Below are 24,366 nucleotides of genomic sequence, written 5' to 3'. Positions count from 1 at the left end.
TCTTGTTAACGAGTCCCTTAGCATTTTTCTAATGCAGTGGTGCTGACCCTGTGTCAAATGACTCTGGCATCTTTCATATTTTACTGTCCTCTACTACTTGGTAGTATTTACAATGAGTTTGTAAACAGCATCTGTGTTTCACCATAGATGAAACTGCATTTCATTCCCACTTGATGTGATTGCTGTCTCTAAATTTACACAGATATGACCAGTGAAGGAAGCCAATGAATCCTAATCTATGAGTTGCACTTTCATTACAAGAGAACTAGTGGTTTGTGAATGACCTTTTTGTCTTTTGTTGCTGTTATCTGCTCAGACATCGTGCTTTCTTTTTTTTTTTTTCCTTTTTACAATAGTTTGCACGGCACCAGATGTGCTATCCGCTGTGAAGATGGAAAATACCATAATGGTAGGGAATGTGAACCATGTCACCGCTCCTGTGCAACATGTGCAGGTATCTGACTGGCATCTGCATTGTTTTCCTTTCCTCTCTAATTTTAGCTCCGATTTTATCTTTTCATTTTTACTACATTCTAGTTACAATATAATGTGCCTGCTGACATATAATTTCTTAATTCTTTTGATAGTTCTTTAATATATCTTAAATATGGCAGACTTGTTTCAGCTAACATGAAAACCTAATTGAAGGTGTGCATAAATTCTTTTTTTTTTTTTTTTTCCCTGTAATAATGCTCATTCTAATTTCCGGTAATGCCTTCCATTTTCTTTCTGGATTGGAAGAATGATTGGATAGATTTTATGGCATGTATGGAACTACCAACATACATTTCTTTCACAAAAAGAAATACTGCAATTATGTAATGTGTTTTCTTCTAAACATACACCTATATTGTTTGATGTTACTCTTTGAAAGAAAGGCAAGTAAAACATGGTCTCTCAAATTAAGATAAGGTTTTGCTACAGACAGAGTTGGTGTCTGTTACACAATAGGAGGAACTAACCGCTAATATAGTGTGTTTTCTCTGCTGTTTAAGGTGGTGGAGTAGACGCTTGTATAAACTGCACACAGGGCTATTTTATGGAAGATGGGAGATGTGTGCAGTCCTGCAGTACTGGTTACTATCTTGATCACTCTACTGAAAGTGGATACAAAAGCTGCAAAAGGTATGATCTGTGGCTAATATGTCTGATGTTCAGTAGTATGTTAGCTATTACTGTGTTGAGAATACATTTCACAGAATCGCAGAATATCCTGAGTTGGAAGGGACACACAAGGATCATCAAGTCCAGAGAAAGATAATACTTATGAGAACAGAAAACACTGCTGACTTCAAAAAAACAGGAAAAATGTGCTTTATACTAAGCAAATAAGTAAAATGTTTGTTTGTTTGTTTGTTTTTTAAATTTTAAGTTATATTCATGCAGATCATCTGAAAATATTTTTCTAGTAAACATACATGTTCTTCAATTTAAAAAGCCTATAGTGAGAATCTGAGTAGATATGCACAGAAATGTAGAATTTACAAATCTGGGAGAGGATCTATGTTTCCCAACGAGTCAAAAAAAAAAAAAAAAAAGTGAATCTATGATTTTTTAATATCAGGTTAATTACTATTCATAAGGAGCATTTCAGTTCTTCAGCTGTATAGACATAAACATGACATAAATATATTAACAGACTTACTGTCCAGCATAGATCATCTGAGTGTACCAATAGGTAGATAAGCCTTGGAGAAGTTAGTGCTGTGCAAAGAGGGGACATACTTTTCTATTTCATTCTTTGTTAAACAAATACCACTCGTTGCCCTTTGGAATTGTTTATTATTGACTCACATTGAGTTCAGCACAGGAAAGGAATCACCATGTGTTACAGTTTTCCAGTCTTCCACACACACAAAAAAAGCAATCGATTCAGCCAAAAGGGTGATGAAATGACTGGGGGGCAGGTCAGTCTTTTCCATCCTGTGGCTTTGAGTTCATCCCTTGCTGGTGTATAGATGCACTATCAGCTTAATACTTCAATTGATTACTACTGCATAGTTCCTAAATACTAGATTAACGCAGATATTTAGTTTCAAAAAAATGTGAATAAAAAGTGATTGAAGGACAGAAACAGGACTGACTTGCAGGAGGAGGTTGTGGGGTTTTCTAATTATTACCATTGTTAGAACAGCTGATACGTCTGGAAACAGCAAACAAGCCTTTTGCAGTGCCAAAGCAGCCTCCTCGGAACTCTTGTACTTGGTGAGGCCATAAGGCCAACCATAACACTGTCTTTCAGATGTGATGCCAGCTGTTTGGACTGCAGTGGTCAAGGAGACAGAAACTGTACGATCTGTCCAAGCGGCTATAACCTAGACTCTGGTGTCTGTGTAGTGGGAACAGTCTGCAAGGATGGTGAGTGCAATTCTCTCAAAAGATCTGTTTTACCGTTGGTGCTTCGTTTACATTTATTGGGATGGTCTGGCCTCTTCATTTGTCAAATTCTCAGTTTGAGGTCTACACTACTTTTTACTTCTTTCAGTCTTGCAAAAAGGAGAAAGCCACATAAGTGTGCATTAATAGGATTAGTCACATACACACCTGAATTTTCCTAAAATAGTTTTCCCCCCTGGCAGCAACCTACTTTTGCTTCCTTTTCTGTTTTTCAAAAGATATTGCTTTCAAAAAAAAATTTATATGAGGACCCTAGCGTACTGTCAATAGAATCACATTTATTTATTTCACCACTTTAAACCATGAAAATGCTGGTAAGTATAAAGGATCTTAAGTACCTGTAGTGTTACTTGAATTATGTGAAAGGGCAATGAGAAAAAGAAGAACAGAAGGCACCAATTTTTAATGGAGACCTGAACTTCCTCCAAGCTCTCCGAGGCAATGAAGGTATCATTCTTACTGCATGATTGGCTTAATTATTCACTAATAGTCATTCCTTTCAAAAGTCAAAATTACAGAGACACTGAGATAGCATCATGCTTCTCTTAAAATACTACTATGTGAATTACTTGTAAATAACAACCGAACAAGTGCTACCCAAGAGGAAAATCACACCAGAACAAAGCCCAGTGTTAAGCAGCGTGAAAGATACCTGATATAAGTGCAGTAATACATGCATATACATATGCAGACAGTTTGGTCATTATTACGGTAGGGAAAATCCATCCTCATTTGTCCACATGCAGCTTCAGCTGGATACACACATACAGTTGCCCAGGTCTGGGGACACCCTGCCTCAGTCCTGTCTCCCTGGTTCTTCTGAGTGCAGTTGCCATGACAAGGCAACACATGGGCATGTGGGCCATGAGGCAATTGCAGTGCGTCCTGCTGGATCCCACCACATGGTGTGTGCTCTCCACAGCCCAGGGTAGCCAAGGAAAGTATAGAAGTCTTTCCTTCTGTTATGTTACCAAGCATGGTGAGCCTCATTTCACTGCCTGACCATCAGCACTGGGGACGTGTCTAACTCACTCTGCAGGATTTGCGTTTCTGTTGAAAATGTTTATTCTTTTTCCATGGTTTGACTGTTTTATTCTTTTGATTCATGAAAATCAAGAACCAATTCCTTTGCTGTAAATATCACTGTTTTCTAATTATTCTCTTTCTAATCTTTTTTTCCTTTTCACAAATGGATACCAATCATTCCCTGTTGGACCACACAATATCTCTTCCTGAAAAAAAAATGCTGTTGACTGAAATTCCTTCTGATGGACCAAATTTCCTACTTGTTACCTGCTCCTGAATGGTCTCTTCAACCAAATCTGCCTGTCTGACCAATTAAACTTCCCTCCATTGTACACACCATGCTCTCCAAACCTTCAACTTCCCCTTCTTCTCTTGCTGCTGCCCTCCGGAAGCCACGGAAGAGTCCTGGGCCGAGGGAGGATTCTGTATGCTGGTGAAAAAGAACAATCTCTGCCAGCGGAAAGTGCTCCAGCAACTGTGTTGCAGAACATGTACGCACAAGGGGTGAACTGACACCTCCCAGAGTCCTCCTGCTCCTGTAGACTTATAGATTAATCCGTATTATTGAAAAAGGAAAAAAGAAAAAAAAAAAAAAAAAAGCCACCTCTCTCTCTCTCCCCCTTCTTTGTCTGGGGAGATGGTGAACTGTTTGTTGGAACTTAAATGGAAAAACTACAACACGCCTACCTTTCATAACTGGGTGTTTAGAGCTGAGCATCCAGAACCACAGAGTCAGTATTGTGTGACCAAAGCATTTGATGCCAAAATTAACGTTTAACTCATGATTTGATTTCCTGTCAACCTTAGAATTATTCCTGTTTTTTGAAGGTCCTTTTTCTTCCAGTTTTTTTTCCTGCTTGTTTCCCCTTCAAGGTTTAGAGTGGTTCAAGAACACACATGTTTACACGGATTAAAACTAAACAACACGAAAAATGTTTGCATTAGTCTTTGTTGTGCTATGTGAATTGACAGGGGGAACTTCAGGAAATGAGTCCCTAAGGGAATCAGAAACATCGTCAGCTGCAGGACTAAGTTCTGTCCCTTTTGTACCAGTATTTAAAAAAGAAAAGTGATCATTTCTGCACACATTTCTTTCCTACTTCCTCTGCTGTGTGCTGTTTTTTGTATCACATGCAGTGTGTATATATGTTTTGCCCAAAGTGGTTTTTTTGGTCATATAGATCTCATTTTTAGACAGCTAGCTTATTAACAGATATGCTAGGATTTTTATTTTATTTTTTTAAATTGTAAAAGCTATTTCAAATAAACTTAAAAAAAACTTTGTTCCTGTTGTGAACAAGTTTGGAAGATACTACTCTTGGTTTGTGTAAGCAAGAGTAATGTATACGTGGAAATCAAAACATTGCTAACATGTAAGGAGTAGTCATAAATTATTGTTGTCTTGTAATGTTCACCAAAAAGGGGATATTATCATGCAGATATGTGGGGATATTTCATGGTGCCCATACAGAAATGCCAGTGTGACTGTATGTGACAGAACGTGTTTACAGGACTGGATTTATAATTGAGCATGTAACACTGTGCCAAATACATCTCCAGGGGTAATTACATATAGGGCAATAAATCAACTGTTTTCTTGATGTAACAATCGTGTCTTGATGGGCCTGAATCTGCTTTTAACTGCTCACAGTACAAATTTCAGCAGGAATAATCCTGCTGAGGCCAATAGAGTTACCTCATTGTAAAACCATCCTGGGTGGTAAGAGAAATGGGCCTCTCTTCTCTCTTTACCCAGGTACACAGCTGTCAGTACAAATTTCTGTTTAATATCTATTCATCAGCTTCACTTAGCATGCTGTTTGGAAGCCATTAATTTTAACGAAAAATAGTAAATTGAACTTTGAAGATACTGTTTTGGGGGGAAAATACTTAAAACGTGCAAAGTGTCTCTCTGTTTTCTTTCCAGGACACACAAGTAGAAAATGTATTGCAGGTGTTTAAGCATGTAAATGTTAGAAAATAAAGAGAACCTCCTTTCTAAATACCAAAATGATTGTGGAAGTTTTACAAATTATGGATACAAATCTATAGAAATAATATGCCCACTTTTCCAGAGAGCAGATAAACTATTGCAACCGATGTCTGGTTCTGTATGACAGGGGGCCTGTGAAGCTCCTTTGGTGCCCATCACAGATTTCCTGCTAAACATGCAAAGTTATAAGAATTTAATATGTGCTAGTTTAACTACTAGTCTGTTACTGCCTCATTTCTCAATATAACATTTTTAACTAGAACATAATGCTTTCAAAGTTTAAGTTAATATTATATATATATTATATATAAATATATATTCATAATTGAGATTTAATTATGTAATGGATTGTAAAGAGTTTGTTTGGATACTTACAAATGCCTCTAACACTATTATAGAGAAAAAATTAATATCTGTTTTCTTTAAAAAAAAAAAAACCTGACACATTGTTATATCCAAATTCATTTTTACTGAAAAAAAATACTGTACATGTGTAAAATGTTCAGTTGTTATTTGTAAAATAGGGTAGTTCTGTTGTAATTGATATCGGCCAAAATCAATGTTATTCCATATTTTATTTTTTCTATTAAATTAACCTAAATTCATGTTCCTTTGGTCTGGAAAAACATGTTGGTAATCTATATGTAAAATATCTCTGTTGAAGGGCACAGGTAGCTTTATCCTATAGATACTATGTGCAAGTCATCGAAACAAATTGGGGGAGGGTAAGGGTGTCTCATTTTTTTGTGGATTTTTTTTTAAGTGATGAAATTTACGAAAGCATAAATGTCTGGTTTCTGTGGGAGGACACCTTTTGTGTATTATCAGTTCAGCCATGTCCAAACCCTGATGGGCAATAGTGCTGGCTTCCTCCTCCCCATAAGAGTTTGTCTCATGCATTCTTTGGATTAAAAAGCTGCATGCATAAATACCTTTTGACTCAGAAAGCTTAGGAGGAGTGTAGTAGTTTTATGGTTGTTCATGGCCATTTGCACAGTGCAGTACTAATGCATGTTTATATGCTAATACTCACATTCTGCACACCTCAGGTAACAACCCTGGTCTACCACTTAAGAGCAGCAGGCTATCTCTCCATTCCATTAAACTGAGAGGGCTTCCTGTAGTCTTAGCTGTGATCCCTGCAGGATCAGATCTTCCACTGACATTAGCTGATGATTTCACTCATTTTTCACTTAGTCCTACAACCTAAGTGGAGAACAAAATGGCAACTCATCCTCAGAATTTGTATATTCAGAAGATCTAAGCATGTTCACTGAGGACATGTAAAGAAGATCCTGAAAAAAAAAACATTTTTTAGCCATTGGCTTTCAGCCTCAAATATCTCAGTATCACCAACTTGGTTTCAAAATATGGATTTAGGTCATCGGTCTCCCAGTTTTCCTGTCATTTTTTGGACAGCACCTGTTCAGCAATAGTTTCATTAAGCCACACTGGGAAAAAAGGTTGGCTTAACCCTTACACCAATGCTCTATGAAGAGATGCTTCTTTCAGGTGCCATCCCACCTTCATATTCAAACTGGCATGAGAAATTCAAGCAATCACAATGTCAAGGTTTCATCTTCTTTGAATGGGAAACATACAAAGAGTACATCCATTACAGCTCTGGCCAAATAAATCTGTCCTAGAGTGTGTACATCTAAATGTTGGTCTGTGAAGCCTCACAGAAAAGCAAGCCTGGATTTTCAATTTAGATTGAAAATGAGAAGTTTCTGGTGTCGGTTCAGACTTTTTGAACATTTTTATTTCTTGATGCATTGACAGCAGTGGCCAGATGCAGAATTAGTAAACAGCACTATAGTTAGTCCTTGCACAAGAGGCTCACTGCAGCAATGGGATTGTGGTTGAAGGAAGCTAGTATGTCCCCACCTGCAGAATTATCTTAGGTAATTGATCTCTGATCAATGCTGAGTATACTTGACAGTATTTGGACATATTTGGAGTATTCATTACTTCACACCTTGTTGTTAGCATGCAGAACAGATATGAACCTTGTTAGGAAGACCTGCTATGCTTGAAGAAAATGCAACTTTTCATCTTGTATGAAAGGACACTTGATGATGTCAGTCCAGATCTGTTCATTGATTTCTGCCTTATTTATAACACAAGTCAAAAAAATAAATAAATGACATTTTTAAAGTTAATCTTCTTGTTAAGGCATGTCACTTCCATGGCAAATTATTTGCCTGTTCATGTATGTTCAGAATAATTCTTATTAATCATTGATTTAAAAGTGAAATGAATACCCCAACAGACCTCTTCCTTACTAAAAGTCTCAGAGGCAATGGCAGCTGTGGGTCAAAAAAATCTCATGCATCAGCTAACACTATTTTAACCAGAAAGAAGGTTAGCATGCCATAGACAAGCAGAGTATCTGCTAAAGTCTGTTGTATGAATGCACCATTTTGTAAGTGGAGGATGCATTTCTCTTTCTGTAAGTGGGCCATATGCCTTTCTAGCTGCTGCTGTCCATCTCAATCATACACTAGTGTTGTGGGATCAGCAAATCAGAGACACACCAGGTTGTGTCAGTGGAAACTATGCTTCTGACCAGTAGCTTCTGTGGCTCTTGGATTAGACCCCATCTACCCACACACCAATCTCCACTGGTATATCTCATCTCTTTCTGGGAGGCTTTGCAAGCTCCCTCATTGTGGAGAACACAGTTTTCTAATAGAGACTTCCCTATGAGACTATTTGGACTACAAGATTCCAATGTCCTTGTGAAATTCTGAGCAAACCCTGTTACTGAATATATGGTATAATACCAAGGCTGCTGCTTGTTGTCAGGTAATGATAAGAGGCATGATCCTATAACCATTTAAGATGAGTAAAGCTATATGCAGAGATACTAGAGCAACTTCATTCCTAAATAGAACTTGCAGCTGGTGATAGCCAAGTTAATTCTCTTAGTAGCCACATTGCAACCAGACTGAGTATTACCTGTATCAGTGGCCACTTTAGGTAACTACCTGCCACTTAAAAAAAAAAAAAAAAAAAAAAAGTTGATGAACTGAATGACTTTAAGAAGACCTGTTATAAATTCAAGATTCCTGTAAAGACATTTAAGTGACAGCTTGTATGATTCAATGTTTTCAATCTGCAGTGCAACTCATGGAACAGTAACTTGTCTTTGATCCATTACCATGCCTTATATTTATATTGCATATGCCATTGTCATGTCATTGGTTAAGAATGAATCAAGAAAAGGTCTGTCATTAAATGTTTGTGCAAAATATTTTAAGCAAGCATTAAAAAAGTTTTACAACATACAAAAAATGTCCTAGTCGAGTTACATCAAAAAGAAACTGAACCCAACATGAACTTACATGAAAATTTTCAGAATCTGCAGTTTCAATATATGATAACTAAGGATGAAAAAGTATGAACGCTTTGTTTAACAGAGGGCAAATTTTTTTGATGTAAATTTTTTATTTACTTGTCTTAAATCATTATGGAAGATTCCAATTTTGTTTAAACTGATTATCTGATTATTTATTACCATAACTCATGACAGTGTTTTGGGGCTTTAATCCTGCTCTTAGTCCACTAGCAAGGACTAAAGAATTATATGTAGCAACACAGTGTCCTTGAGATCAAATTCAAGCTATAGAGTTTAGTATTGCATACAACCTGTGGCAGTGCAATCAACACCTGCACTCCTTCTGTTGGTTGCACACTGGTGAGCCAAGAGGATTCAAACTTACTGTGGTCTGGGGACATTTCTGCAAAATTTCAGAGCAAAGTAATACAGGGTCTCACTGAAATCCTCAGGATAAAAACATATTATGGCAGGAAGGCTCTAAGCATTTAGAAAAACAAAAACAAAAACTTTTTCAGTAAGCAACAAATTGAGCCTGTCCATGCAACCCAAAGGCTGGTTTTTGTCATATTTCTTTTCTTCTGAGCAGCTCATGCATTTGTTGCAAAAAAAATGGGCAAGGCACAGCTTTGAATGCCCCTTATACAATCATTTATTTATCACTGTTTCTCAGTGTTTGGGGATGGATTTGTTGAAGGTCTTCTGGGAAAACAACATCAATTTTCAAAGCAAATAATACCATCCCATCACAAAACACAGTGGACGTCTTTGCTTTATGGTGTTACGAAATTAGCTGGTTAAGTACCCATTTTGCCAATCAGCCTGGGGAGGAGAAGCTAGAACATTGCCAGGATGTGAATATTTATTTACCCAAGGAGAATTAATGGCTCCATCACACAAACTCAATAAAAGCACTGAATGTTCACTCAAGCTTGACAAGTGTGATTTAGTTAATAATATCCATCTCTTCCATTTACAATTGTCCCTATCCTGTCCACTGCCCTGCTCCCGGTGGGTGCAGATGCTCTTTGAGCTGTAGGTCAGAAGGTCTCCAAGTCCCCACACTTTGCACTGCTGTCAGCCCCAGTGCTTGTGATCATGTTCTCATGCCAATGATCAAAAGACAAAAATAACTCGTAATACTCATTCCCAAAATAAAGGCCCTTTTCCTACTAGAGCAAGGACATATCGAAGGTGTATAAATGCTGTTCTTACTGGGTCTACCTCCAGCAGAGCCTCCCTGAACGCTTTCAGTCCCAAGGGGGGGCAAGGAGCTCACGTAGCTAAAAGGTGCTACAAAGCCTCTTTCCAGCTGTACCTGAATAATAGGAGCTGTCTCAACTGCCCGTTTCTGCACCTTCAGCAAAGAATATGTATTTATTAAAGGGAATATCCTGGACTGTTTGCTTGGGAAATCATCAGAAGTGATTACCTTTTCGGTATTTCTGCAGTGTCTATAGTGGAGGCTAGGAATGAGGGGGGACTTTAAGCAAGAGGATGATCTGGATAGGCTGGACTAATGGGCTGAGACCAACTGTATGAAGTTCAACAAGGCCAAGTGCCGTGTCCTGCACCTGGGGCACAACAACCCCAAGCAGGGCTACAGGCTGGAAGATGAGTGGTTAGAAAGCTGCCTGGCAGGGAAGGACATGGGAGTATTGGTTGATAGTCGGCTGAATATGAGCCAGCAGCATGCTCAGATGGCCAAGAAGGCCAACAGCATCCTGGCTTGCATAAGAAATAGTGTGGGCAGCAAGTCTAGGGAAGTGATTGTCCCCCTGCAGGGCTCTGGTGAGGCCACACCTCAAGTATTGTGTTCAGTTTTGGGCCCCTCACTACAAGGACATCAAGGTGCTTGAGCAAGTGCAGAAAAGGACAACAAAGCTGGTGATGGGTCTGAAGAACAAGTCTTATGAGAAGCGTCTGGGGAAGCTGTGATTTTTCAGCCTGGAGAAGAGGAGGCTCAGGGGTGACCTTATTGCTCTCTAAAAGGAGGCTGTAGCGACGTGGGATTGGTCTATTCTCCCACGTGCCTGGTGACAGGACGAGGGGGAATGGGCTAAAGTTGCACCAGGGGAGGTTTAGGTTGGATATTAGGAAGAACTTCTTTACTGAAAGGGTTGTTTGGCATTGGAATGGGCTGCCCAGGGAAGTGGTGGAGTCACCATCCCTGGAGGTCTTTAAAACACATTTAGATGTAGAGTTTAATGATATGCTTTAGTGGAGGACTTGTTAGTGTTAGGTCAAAGGTAGGACTCGGTGATCTTGGAGATGTCTTCCAACCTAGATGATTCTGTGAAAACTATCACACTGAAAAGTTGCTTTGCAGAACTAGGAGGTAGTACACTGATCCTGCCCAGTATTTGTGGATACCTACCTTTAGCAGGAAGAGAAAAGCAAAGTAGAAAACAAAGTAGAATAGAATGTGAAATTGATTACCAGTATGAATCTATTTTGTTATGTCCTGTTGGGGCAAGAGTTTCCCTGCTAAAATCTGCCCAGTTATTTCAGCAGATCATGTCCCAGTTAAGTTTAGGATCTCCAGCAAAGGGTTGCTCTATTTAAGATGGATACAACAACTTAAATACAGCCCTGAGATGTTCTTCTGTTTCCTCCATGGGCTTATGTCTATCTGCAGAAATCCTGTGGTCAGGGAAGGCTTTGTTTATACCAATTAAGTACAGCTCACTGTAAAACATAAGAGACAGACACCATGCTGCTACTGTTGCCTCTGGATTATAAAGAGTTTTCTTCAAGCATTGAAAGATCCTGTGTTTAATTGTACATTCAACATATGTAAATGTGTACAGATGCAAATAACACCACCTTTACTTAATGATCCAGTCAGCCTTTCTTTTCCATACTCCACAAGACACAATCTGGATTTCCAACACATAATTTCCAGCAAGATTACATAAATTTCAGTGAGATTTGAGTGTCTCCATTTCCCTGCCATTTTGGACATTCTTGGCTACTGAGCTTCACAAAAAAATAGGAATCTGAAGCTCCAGAAATGGAGAGGCTAAGCAGATTCTTTACCCATGTAGTTCTGAAATTTTGAGAGATAGACACAGTGTTTCCCCCTCCTTCAAGAAATAAGAAGGGTACAGAGCACAATATTAGCAATAAGGACAGCGACTGCTACATTTCCCTTCCCACTTTCTCATGAGGCTGTCAAATTTCAGGCTGCAAGTGAACAGCAGAATAACCTACCAGGCTCTGACCTTTGTGCTTAAACAGGCAAGGGGGAAACCCTGATCCTGGCCAGCTTATGCTTCCAGTCATCCACATTATTAGCACAAATGGAGATTTAAAGCAGATTTTTAAAACAAGGAAAACATCTTTCTGGACTCCATTTACACCTGCACAGTACCACTTAGGGCTCTGGCTCTTCAATGGGCTTCTAACAACCATTGTATAAGTAGAAATATATATATATATACATAGAATATACAATATACATATATACATAGAAATGAGGGAAGAAACTCACACACCAAAAATAAAAAGACAAAAATTCCCTTCGTGTCAACAAACAGGGCACCTTTGTTTGATGTAAATATTTTTATTCAATAGGGAAAAGAATAGAGGGCTGTGCAAGATAATGCAGTTGATAAAGGCAGTAGCATCTCACAATTAAAACTAACCTCAGGCTCTATGTGATCTCAGTTAATTCAGAAACAAAAGGCTCTTTCATCCTAAAATTATTATATCTTACTCTGCTCCACACACTGCTGTTCATGGAGAATATCCTCATCCATTTCCAAGGTTCTGCCTCATCCCTTGGCACAAGGGGTCTGCAGTGGCTGAGGAGCCTGCATCTTAACCTCATCTTTCATGTTCATCACTTTTGAAGAGAAGACTTCCATCCCAAATCCCTCTCAACATCTTGATTCATATCACATCAATATTCATGAAGGATCTCCCCTTTGTCCCTTTGTCACCCAAACAGGGAGACAGGGATGTGGTCACTGTGTAAAATGACTGACTGGAAGCTTATAATTAACATGAGGCTGAAGCTAGACAAATCAGAACTGGAAAGCAGGCTCAAGTTTCATATGCTTACCCAAAATTGTGTCAAGGGGTGGGGTAGGGGGAAAAGTGTAGGAAATACCACAATCCCACAATCTCTGTGCTCAGAAATTTTCAAGGTGAAGACAAGATTCCTTTCAGGGAGCAGTAACTTATCAAATATTAAGTCTTTGGGCTCAGATGAGAGGTAATTCCAAGAGGAATCCTCAGCATGAAGTTTAATGGTTTGTTACACACAGGTTAGTCTAAGTGGACTTAAGCTTCATGGATAGACTTTTCTTTAACAAAATTCAAGGAGCTAGTCCCATCTTCCAGCCAAAAAAAATGTGTCAAAGCTGAATATGGGAAAAGCAGAACTCTTCCAAACACTGAATTTTCTAGGCTGATCAGTGAAAAATGGTTATGATGAGTGTTTCTTTATCAGCTGGGTGAAACTTTTGTAACCTGTAAAATCGCATACAAGCAATACAAGTGATACAAAGCCTAAGTACAAAATCTATATACAAGGTTCTGTGAAAGTAAACAAGCAAAAGGAGGAAATAAGGTCATTTTTTTGGATGGTTACACAAAAATGTCACTGGTAATGCTTAAGAAGATAACCTGTGAATGTTTTTTAAATGAGAGAGAGTGATTTTTTTATTAAGAAAGGTGGGGAATTAGTATGTGACTTTCAGTGACTAAATCTCATGGGAGCTACAAGAGAAAAACTGATTTATGACTACCTGCATATAAAATTCTATGTAACTCCAGCCTTGGCTTGCAAAGATATTCACACCCTCATCCAACTGCCCTACTGAAACACCATGTGCTGTGAATAAATGGCAGATTTTGGAAATCAGGAGGGAAATAGAGTCAAGATAAGGGCCATGTCCTTAATACTGCTTATGCAGTATTTAACCAGGTTTTAGTTTGCTGTTACACCATTAACCTGACTCGATGAGTTTACTGCAATTCATTTTTTTCTGCCTCTTTAATGGGTATATGTCTTGCCCCATTTTAAAACACACCTATCAACAGATAGGAACTTGTTTTAAGTATAGGTTGTTGTATGAAGTTAAAAGCACAGCCTACAACTTGACATGACCCTGATGAAGAGACAATGCTAGAAACACAAGAAATTGTAAACAGAAGTCTTCCAATTATGAGGTATTAAGTATGTTAACACTTCATTCCCTTATTTTTTAAACAATGTGACAACCATTTTTAAGCAAGGTGACAAAGTAACAGAAATGACAAAGGGGGGAAAATTAAATCTAGGAAGGCCCAAAGTAATTGACTGGTATTGCTTGAATTAAGGCAGAGCTGGGGTGCTTTGGCAGTGGTATTCTCCATTTTTGTACACTGGGCAGATAAAGAAATTTAATACAGAAGAAAGAAAAAAAAAAAAAAAGAGAGTCGAGGTTTGGTAAGTGGTATTATCTTGCAAGAAATACATAGCCCACAAGAAATCTGGCAAACAGTTAAACCACCCTGTGGAATAGTTTAAAATTTTTCTCTAAAGCTGCATTTCTGTCTTAACTCCTTGAATATCTACCCCTCCCCCCCTCACCCAAAAGGAAAAAATAAATAAAAGAAAGAAAAAAGGAAAAAAGGATATTCTGTTAACATTTATTGGCAGATCTACAGCTTTAGATGTGACTTGCAATTCAGAGGGCCTAATATGTAAGCAATTTCTGATGTGCATTCCTATAATTGTATGCTTTGAAATGCTTCGACTGAGACAATAGAGTCAGCAGAGAGCTGGTCTTCCTGGCACTATTCCAAGGCAGCTGAAATGAATTACAGCACTTCCAATGAAAGAAGTAACGAAGAAATAACAGAAACCTTTTAAAACTCAGCACTTTTACCTTGTGGGAAGGGTATGAAAGGGGATAGCCAGGGTGTGTGAATTAATATCTCAGGTCCCACGGAAAAGCATACAGGCAAATAAAATGAAGGTAGTAAGGACGGAAGAAACAAAATGCTTTTATTACAAATATTGGAAAGTAATATGAGAGAAGTAAGTATTTAATAATGTTGCAAGGACAGATCTCCTAGTTATGTAGAGGCAGTAGTATAAAACACCAAGCCACCAAACCTGCAAACAGAAGATTTTCCAAATACTGCATTTTTTCATGGTGGTGCATTGTCTAGCAAAAAACATGTAAGAAAGAAATTGAGACTTAGGAAGTTGGCAATTTTTCTGTTGTAACGAATATCAAATTATATTATACATGTAAAATCTCATAAAGACATTTGAGATTATGGTCCACGTTACACCCTCTGAATACAAATCAAAAGGTGTAAAGAGTCCTACACTAAGAAAAAATAACAATGGCCCGAAGATCTATTAGGCAGCAAGCCACAGCTTTTTTTCTAAGAGGTAAGGATTATAAATACTCATAGTGGTAGTACATGACCTCTTCCGTTGTCTGTCTCTTTCTGACATTGTGTTATTATCCTATCGACTGGAGCAGATAATCAAATTTGCAGTGTGGGTGGCTCCTATTATCAGCAGAAATAATAAAGTTTATATGTTTGTCTGATGCACAAATTTACATTAAAAAAAAAAAAAAAAAAAAAAAAAAGAGTTACAAATGTCTCTGTTTCTCTCATCTCAAGAGACTGATCATTTTCTCCTAGCTCTGGATTTCTTGCTGGTTAGAAACAACACCAGACCAGCCTCTGAGGAGCACTATTTTGTTGATTCATGTGGGTCTATGGCTCATTTTTGAACTTTTTCCTTACTCCATGGGACATACAATCCTTTACAAAATTAAAATTACATCTGTACCTACAATTTGGGTACCTCAGCTTTGGCCCATGGTTAGCTGGATACTCCTGTTTTAGCATGCTTTGCATTTGTAACTATACCACTCCCTATACCACTATAACCACTATAACTATATAACTATATATGCTATATATAATATAGCTTATATTTCCTACCAGGTACTTCAAATATTACAAATTCTGTTAAAAGAAACATGGATATAGAAAAGACAAGGGACAGAGAGCATAATAGGGATTTTTTAGAGAATGTTTCATTCCTACATTGTTTAATCCAGCAGCACTTTCTCAGACAATGCTCTTGCTCTTCAATGCAAAAACATCATTGCAACTGTGAGCCAAAACCAAGTCACTACATATTTGTGTTTTGACTTCTAAAATTCAATGTGTGTGCCAAAACTGAATTTCCCAGCACCAACACACGTGAAAAGAGTTTCTAGATATGAGAAATTGCAAGGTTTATGTATTACACAGGACTTTCTGTCAAACTTCTTCCATTATGTAAGAATGAAGGAACAGCCAGTTCTATCAACTGTATAGATGCAATTAGAATAAATTTTCCCATAACAAACTGACATAAACCACAAAACTTCTTGATAAACCCATTTAGTGTTCTCACACTGTGTTGCACACAGATCTAGTATTCATGCTAATTAATAAATGAATATCTCAGCTCTTAGAAGTAGGAAAAGTTTAGCTTACCATTTTGTAACAGTGTTTCAAAGAATATTCATTAAATAAACAGCAGACTTTGCACTTCAGCTCCGTAGTATTTTTATGGTATTCATGATTATGAAGTGTTTATATCTACATCTCAGATTTTAGACAATCACTCAATAATTCTTCCTCAAGTACAAGAGGACACTTGGTCACCAAATTTTTACTCAGTTTAAAGAAGAACCCCAGTCTTTTAGAAGTGGGTTATTGCAGTAGCAGCATGAGAGGGAGACAAAGGTGCTACAGCTAGAGATGTGGGGAGCACTAACATGTCTCTGACCTATGGAGGCTCACTCAAGTCCTTCTCCACACATAACACAAGTCACATCCATGAGAGTATACCCTTTATATTAAAGCTTATAATCAGGAGCACATTGCACCTGCAGCAAGGGAAACTAGGTAACAAATGCTCCTACATAAAATTATTATTGATGCAAAAGTAATAGCCTCAACCCAAACATCACCACCTGTCAGGTTCATATGGAAAATAAAATTAAAAATAAAAACAAGCAGTCCTAAATAAATTAGGACTACAAACTACTAAGTCTGAATATCCTGGTATACTAAAGGAGCAAGTATTTGTTTTCTTGACACTTTGTGGAAATGTGCTCATTTCAATAATTCAAAACAGGTCTAATTCCTTTTACTCATTGAGTTTACTAACATGGATTAGTACTTTGTTTTTGTATGTTTGTTTGTTTGTTTAGTGTAAGATGTTGAGCTGAAATAAGTAATCTTTTTTTTTTCTACCAGATGAATATCTTGATGACTCTCAAGAATGTCAGTTGTGTGACACATTCTGTGACAAGTGCACTGGACCTGAGCCCAACAACTGCATCAGCTGCCCAAGCACAAGGTATGTGTCTTCTAGCATCATACAACACAAAGACATCACTTTAGCACTATCTTTCAGAGTCAAATGAAGAGACAAGTGATGATTATTACAAACAAATTGAAGATTATGGCAAACAACAAAACCAGTGTGAGAAACTGAGAGGACAAGTATGTGAACAAAACTTTGTTACACAGACATTCAGCATTTAAACAAATGATTCCCACAACTACAGAAACAAATATTTTAATGTGAAATAATATTTCCTTCACTGTCATCCATTCAAAAACATAACTGTTGGAGTCACAAGGGTGATAAACTCAAACAGCAAGGCAATCTGCAATTTTACACACCAATGGAATTTGACATAGGAGTGAATATGGACACTGAAGCTAGCAATCAACAAAGCGTGGGACTGCTTATAACACCTGAACATATGCTCCTAAGTGCAGTTTATTTTTCTAACCTCTCACAAGGAGTGAGCAGAGAGCAAAGCTTCTCCACAGGAGATCACTGCAGAACAAAAGCTGAAGTTTAGGTGCTCTAGCACCTAATCCAGGAGCCTGTTGTTTCTAAACTCATGTCCTGTCAATAGCTCTGTCCTCACACCAATAACTCTGGTTCCCTTACATTTCAGTCAACTGGTATTTAAGTAGTATGAAATCAGAATCTGGTCCTGTAAGGCACAGAAAAACAAACCTCAAGCAATGCTACAATTTACAGAGCAAAAGTCTGTGCTAAGACCATTGGATGCACAAGGATCAGTGGAGCCCAGACAAATTCATAGCTGAGGAAACAGTATGGATGTAATGCATATAAAGTTGGACGTGGCATTAGCACAGGTTTTGGGCAGAATTTTGGACAGAGAACTGGATTTTTCCAATTCACAATTGCATTAACTTAGGTTGTATGTGTTTCCTAGCAATGCGTTTTGAGATGTAAAACAAAGGTACAGAACAAACTAGTTACAATGCCATTAGGCAAAGCCACTAGAAGTTTCCAGCAATGAAGTCTCTGTGATCTTTTGGAAGGGTGCTGCTGTCTCCTCAGTACAAATGCTCCATCAGTTTTCAGGTTTTTATTCTAAGGTTTCCAAGAGCTCTCTGTTTTCTTTTTGAACACTATGAAAAGTTGTTAGAAAAAAAGTAATATTGGACAGTCACAATTAAAGAAATAATAATAATGGAAAACCTCAACCAAAAGCTAAATAATAAGTCATTCCAATGGGCACTATTTGTTATGTGCTTGAAATAGACCAATTGAACTGGATCCTAAATCTTATAGCTCTTTAGAGCTTTAGATGGTATCTGTTGAAGGCATTAATGAGTGGCCATTAGATAACAGAGACTAAAATTCAGCAATCCTGCTTTCCTACAGGGGAACACCTGTCCTTTTTGAAAAGGATGAAGAGATTTGGGGTGGGGGGTAATTACTGAAAATCCCCTGAAAATGAAAACAGTGATCAATCCCTATTCTTTCTGAAAATTCAGCAGGGGATGTCACAGTAATTCATAATAAAATCACTGCTAGATCAGTTGGTTGTTTGAAAATTCAAAATGCAGCTACTTGTTTTATAAAAATTATATAGTAGTAGTAGTATAGTTTTTGTCCAGCTAAACAGTGTTTTTCATCAAAATTCTCCTCCCTTTGTTTACTGTTTCAGCTGAAAAGTTTAGTGAAAAGATCTCTCCTGCTGGTGTCTATCATTAGAAACAGCATAACAAAAATGAAGGAAAAAAAAAAAAAAGTACATTACCACTATAAAAGGTGCAATTTTTTATTTTTTGTTTGTTTGTTTGTTTAGTGAGGATAACTATCATTATAGCTAGCACATGTGATGGAATACAGTAACACTAAATCCAGTGTTTCTGACATGGTGTCCCATTTGCACAGAAACAAAACAGTTTGAGCTGTGGTCCACATGAAGAGATGAATACTGGTCTTCAGCAATACAGATAGCATTCTGTGAATGGTCTGTCAGACTCCAGAGCAAAGAGACATCTTTGCTGAATCTACCTTTACGAGCTTCTCCCTGTTTCCCTGCAGCAGCCTGACTTCAGCATCACAAGTCTTTTTAACTAATTCTTAAGCTTGCTTAGACACTGATGTGCTGCATGCTCTTCAGGAAGGCTGTTTGCATTATGGCATATTCTTCCATATCCACACTTCATAAGCCTAGACATTTCCAGTCATGGTAAATTCAAAACGGTTTCAAAGACTGTTTGACAAAATTGTTTTTAAACTTTGCAGATGTTTTTCTCTCCCTCTTTCAGAATAAATCTAACAATGACCATAGCAACTCAAATTTATGAAGACATATTGCAGACATTGTCAATACCACTGCCTGGCTCCAAGGAAGCATGCACTATCTTCATGTTGTGGAAAGCCTAAATCCTAGTTGTACAGAAAACCTGATGGTCTTGAAATCTGTACTAAGATCCTGAATTGTGCTCAATGTGTCTAGAAAATGAGTCCTAAATCCTCAAAAACCAAACTGGTCAAGGACAAAAACTGTTGAGAGTAGGAGATTACAGTCTCTTCTCTCTAATTCTAAGTATTGAAAACACATTCCAACTCTAGCCAACTTGTTTTATACTCTTTTAATAGTCATATCTGTATTGATGCTTTTCTCCTTTTCATCCAGAAAGAATAAAAGCATTAGACACTAAATAGTGGTGAAAATGGACCAGAAGTTTTCATTACATATAAGGGTTCTGTAGCAGATTTTTTGTTATGCAGCAGGACTACATTTAGTAGCAAAATGCCTAAGTATTTACACATATGCAAGTCTAAAAAGACAAGTCCTAAGGGCGGAGATTCAAAGAGGTGTTTGACTGCATATACTTAGGCGTTGCACTGAAGCCACAGTATTTTTCACAGCTAGCATTTGAACTAACAGATAGACCATTGCTTCACAGAGAAAGACCTAGTCTTACTTTCCCTCTAAATGACATTAGGTGACCACTTCAGAGAAAGTAGTAGAAAGAAATTTAGATGTAAGACCAAAGGGTGATTTTTCTGGGAAAATAATCCAACTCATCTCTGAAGTCCAGGTTCTACATGTGGCTGACATTCTAATCAGCAAATACTATCAATAAGATCAGGGAAATGAAGGAGAGGAGTGCAAAGACTCTTGTCAATAGAGTGAAGGAAGTATATCTTGTTTTTCTTATCAGTACATTCTAAATTTAAAGAACAAGTTATTGGTGAATTTCTAATTATGCCTCCCTGTGCCTCAAAAGATTCTTTGATGATGGTCGCTGTGTTATACAATGCCCCAGAGGAAAGTTTGAATTCAAAAGGCAATGTCATTTGTGCCATCATACCTGCCTGGACTGCAGTGGAAGTGAACCTAACAAATGCACCGCTTGTGGAACAGGTGAGAAAGATTTCTCCTTGCGGCTTTTCCCCCTTGATTGGCATCCAAGTTTCCTTTCTTCTCTGCTTTCAGGACCTGTTAGAGCCAGCAAAACAAGCAGTGCTTTTGCTACTTACCTGCCTTATAACTGCGTTTTAACCTTGAAGGGTTTTGGAGCTCAACTGTTTTTGTTTTTTTTTAAAGTGTAACAAAACATGGCTCTGCATAGTCATTGCATCTTTATGCTTCACCCTTTGTGTATTTTGAATAGGAGCTATGATAATAGAAACAGAAACAGAAACAAGTAAAATAAAGTCAGAAAATCTACACAAAAGCCTCTAGAAAAGAAAGTATCATGCCTACCTCCACCAGCCTCTACACAGTGTTTCACTGAGATGGAACAAACTTGTTGCAGGGAATCCAGGGTGCTCTCCAAAACATCTCCTTGGGGAAGACTAGGAAGCAAGCGTGGTGGCTTCCACCACCATGCCCCTACAGATGGACAAATAAGGTCTGAACAGTGTCTTTTTGACACTTTTTTATGGAGTTTATGTTGAGACTATGCCGTTAACTATGTAGTTGTTCCAAGAAGCAACCCCTGTTCTTGTGAAGCGCCATCAGTGTCTGAAGCATAAAATTGATTCCCTCTCACCTCTCTAATGCCTGATACATAAAGAACTCAAGAACAATTACATGCAAGTGACTGTAAGTGGTGTCAAATTATCTTGGAAATGAGTATTTAGAATTTAACTCTCAATTCATCTAAGAAAAATGAATATTTGCGAGCTTTTTCTAATGATTTGCAATGAATTCATAGCCTTCTTCCTTTTTTCTGCTTCTTCCAGTTCAGTCCAATTCTTTACCGGCCCAGTCTTTGTTTAGTAATAAGTGTCCAGATTACAAGAAAACACTGGCATAGCTCACATTAATTTAGTCATATTGATGAGACTGATGTTCTCACTTTGGGAACTGTGGCTGAGTAGATGAAGTTTCCAAATTGTGCTTTAGGCCCAATATGAGGAAGCAGTTTGTATAATTCTTGCTCAAGTTTCTCCCTGTGGTGGACAGCAATATAAATTTCTGTATTTCTATATCAAGCAGTGGAAACACCGATGAGAGTCACACTGAGAAAGCTAACAAAGATCACTCAAGATTCAGACATGAAAAGGAAAGGAATAAAGTCTGAATTGTTTTTTCTTTTGTGGTGCAACAATCATTCCCTAACATAGCTGCTTTCCCTGCAGCGTCAGAAGTAAATTATGATACACAAATGCTTAGGGGGCTCTATAGATAAGTAATAAAATACACTTAGCACTATACTGTATGCAATTTAAACTGTAGGGTAGCTCATTAGAGAATTACCCACATCACAGCACATGGCACATGGAGTTATAGGAGTTTCCACAGGTTTCATTGAGAAGTCAGCTCCCATACACTATAGAATGCTACTGCTCTGATAGCAAACAGAAGGACATTTACTATTCAGATTCAAATCTAAACATTTCCAGAGCTTAGCTGTGACTAGGGTGCAGATTAGACTTTAATGTATTATGGAAATACACTGATCCCTCTGAAAGGTGATGTGGGCAGATTTGTTTTCATAATGGTGATTTTACATCTATTTGTACAACACACTACAAGTACTTCTATGGTCACTGTAAGGGAATATTTGGAACCCGATAATGGAAATCTTGTGGTCCTTATTTGATTAGATTGATGGATATAGATAGTGATGGTTCACTAGCATAACATTTTTATGTCACAGATCTTCAGGTGTTTGGAAGATCAGAGATCCTGAAACTTCTGTACATTCAGTGTAAAACTGAGCAAATCTTGTAGTCTGCATTCAATGTTAATTCACATCAGATGAAGCACTGGAGGATTAATAATGCTGCTGCTTCTGTTAAAATGCCCTCTGCTGCTTTCTTTTCCCTGTTTGTCGGCCACACAGATAGACGAGGGATGGAACGTTTTCTGTACCAAGGGGAGTGCAAAGAGAGCTGTCCTCCAGGTCACTACCATTCAAAGAACACCTGTGTCCCGTGCTCTGGACACTGTGAGGTTTGCCTGGACTCCAGACACTGCAAAAAATGTTACAGAGGATATTACCTTACCCAAAATGTATGTCAGAAACATAGCTGCAGAAAAGGTAAGCATCCTTCAGTGATTATATTCTATGTATTAGAACAAAAACTCTATTTAATCCATTACAGAAAAGTGGTTAAACATTTTGGTTCCTGTTCTGAAATACACAATCACACCTGAACCTGAGCTCCTTTAACTCCAGCTCTAATTCTCTTCTAATGTTGTGTTAATGCAAAATAGGAATATTCTCCTCTAATTGAATGGGGTTACACAAGAACAAACGAGAAAAGAAATTGGTCTGTATCTTTCTCCTTTTGGGATTTGCATAAAGCATAATTCTATGAGCCTTCAAATGTTGGCTTTCTATTATCTAGGATTAACCATAATTAAGTGACTTTCAAAACAGGTGAAGTGGAAGATCCTGACTCTGAAGATTGCATACCTTGTTCAGAAGGATGCCAGAACTGCCAATTGGGTAAGTAGCCCTATTACAAACCTTTCTCCTTATTCTTCAGTTAGGGAGTAATTATTTCTCCTTCCTCTCTTGCTGTTGGCCTGTGAGCAATTAACCACTGCTGTATTCTCTCACCAGATAAGTTGCACTTTTCTCAGTGTATTTATTTTTTAACACCAACTATAAATTCTATCACCAGCATAAATAAGAATAAGGTTTTGTGTTAATTTAATTAATTAACTTTGCAGCACATACTACTTTTTCTTTCTACCAGACTTCTGCTGTAATACGCCATACTATAAAACCAACAACTCTAGTGACCAGCCATTTTGTAAAAGTGCAATCTAGCCTAATACTTTTGTCTATACCTACTTTTCTAGCTTTCTACTATACCTGTAGCTTCCTATATTGGTGAATGAATAGGTGGCAGGATCAAGATCGAGGACCAAGATTACAACTACACTGTTGTCCTTTTTGTATGGTGTGGTATCCGTGGTATCCAGCTTCCTATCAGCTGGGTGCTTGGTTGTGGAAAGAAAAAAAAAAAAGAAAAAAAAAAAAAGAAAAAAAGAAAAGAAAAAGAAAAGGGAAAGAATATATTCCAATACCAATTTTCATTGTTGTTATCAGATGGTACTTTCCTAGGCTATGTTAATATTTTTGGTGCCTTCATGACTCTTGTGGCTTAAAATCCATTTTATCTTTCCTGCAACAATTTACTGCTAATCTTGGGTTTGAGCTAGTGCAGAACACCCTATGAATAGCAAACTCTCTTAAAAATAGGCATTGCTAGTAACTCAGGGACAGACTTTATTTGATTGTGAACTTAATAAGACTGCATCAGGAAACTTCAAGACCTTTCACTGGAGTACAGAGAAAGAAGTTATACTCATTTAAAATACTTACCTCTATCCTCAGAACATCGTCCTGTAAATCGTCTCCTAAATATTAGTCATAATATTAATCAGTCATAATATCCACTACATAGTTACTCCCAGGTTATTGCACTCAGAATTCTAATTTTAAAAACTGTTTTTCAAAAGCTTCAAAGATCAACAGAATGGATAAAAGTAAAACAAAGACTGAGTAAACTTCCAGTGCTTAGTGAAGTCAGAAGTATTAGGATGCCAGAGCCTGGTAAGGGGCATGTTGTTAAGAAAACTCCTTGACAGTTACGATGCATATATTATTGAGAGTTTAAATAGGTTGGTTTAATGTTAGCTCTACTTAGAACAGAAACAGCAGTGGTATAAAAGATTCCAAACAGATTTTGCAAATTACCATGTGTTCCTGAAATAAAGCATGACCTATAAAATTCAAGATTAAAATGAATCAGGTAGAGATGCCATTTGTTCATTTCTGC

At 37.7% G+C, this 24,366-nt stretch overlaps 1 protein-coding gene across 2 annotated transcripts in view; it reads left to right on the top strand.

Annotated features, from left to right (window-relative positions):
* Positions 1-24,366, top strand: part of PCSK5 (proprotein convertase subtilisin/kexin type 5) — a 253,825-nt gene that overhangs the window by 192,130 nt on the left and 37,329 nt on the right. The window contains exons 18-24 of one of the 2 annotated variants that reach the window (XM_082784364.1): positions 357-454; positions 996-1,125; positions 2,243-2,358; positions 17,028-17,130; positions 20,349-20,485; positions 22,416-22,613; positions 22,956-23,024. In XM_082784364.1, the coding sequence (XP_082640490.1) occupies positions 357-454; positions 996-1,125; positions 2,243-2,358; positions 17,028-17,130; positions 20,349-20,485; positions 22,416-22,613; positions 22,956-23,024 (851 nt within the window). Of the gene's footprint in view, positions 1-356; positions 455-995; positions 1,126-2,242; positions 2,359-3,815; positions 7,091-17,027; positions 17,131-20,348; positions 20,486-22,415; positions 22,614-22,955; positions 23,025-24,366 lie in introns of those variants that run through there. The other variant, XM_082784365.1, reaches the window with a different exon arrangement.

Source organism: Aythya marila (genome assembly GCF_965140915.1).
Source record: "Aythya marila genome assembly, chromosome: Z".
NCBI classification, from domain to species: domain Eukaryota; kingdom Metazoa; phylum Chordata; class Aves; order Anseriformes; family Anatidae; genus Aythya; species Aythya marila.
This window is presented reverse-complemented; position numbering and strand designations above follow the sequence as displayed.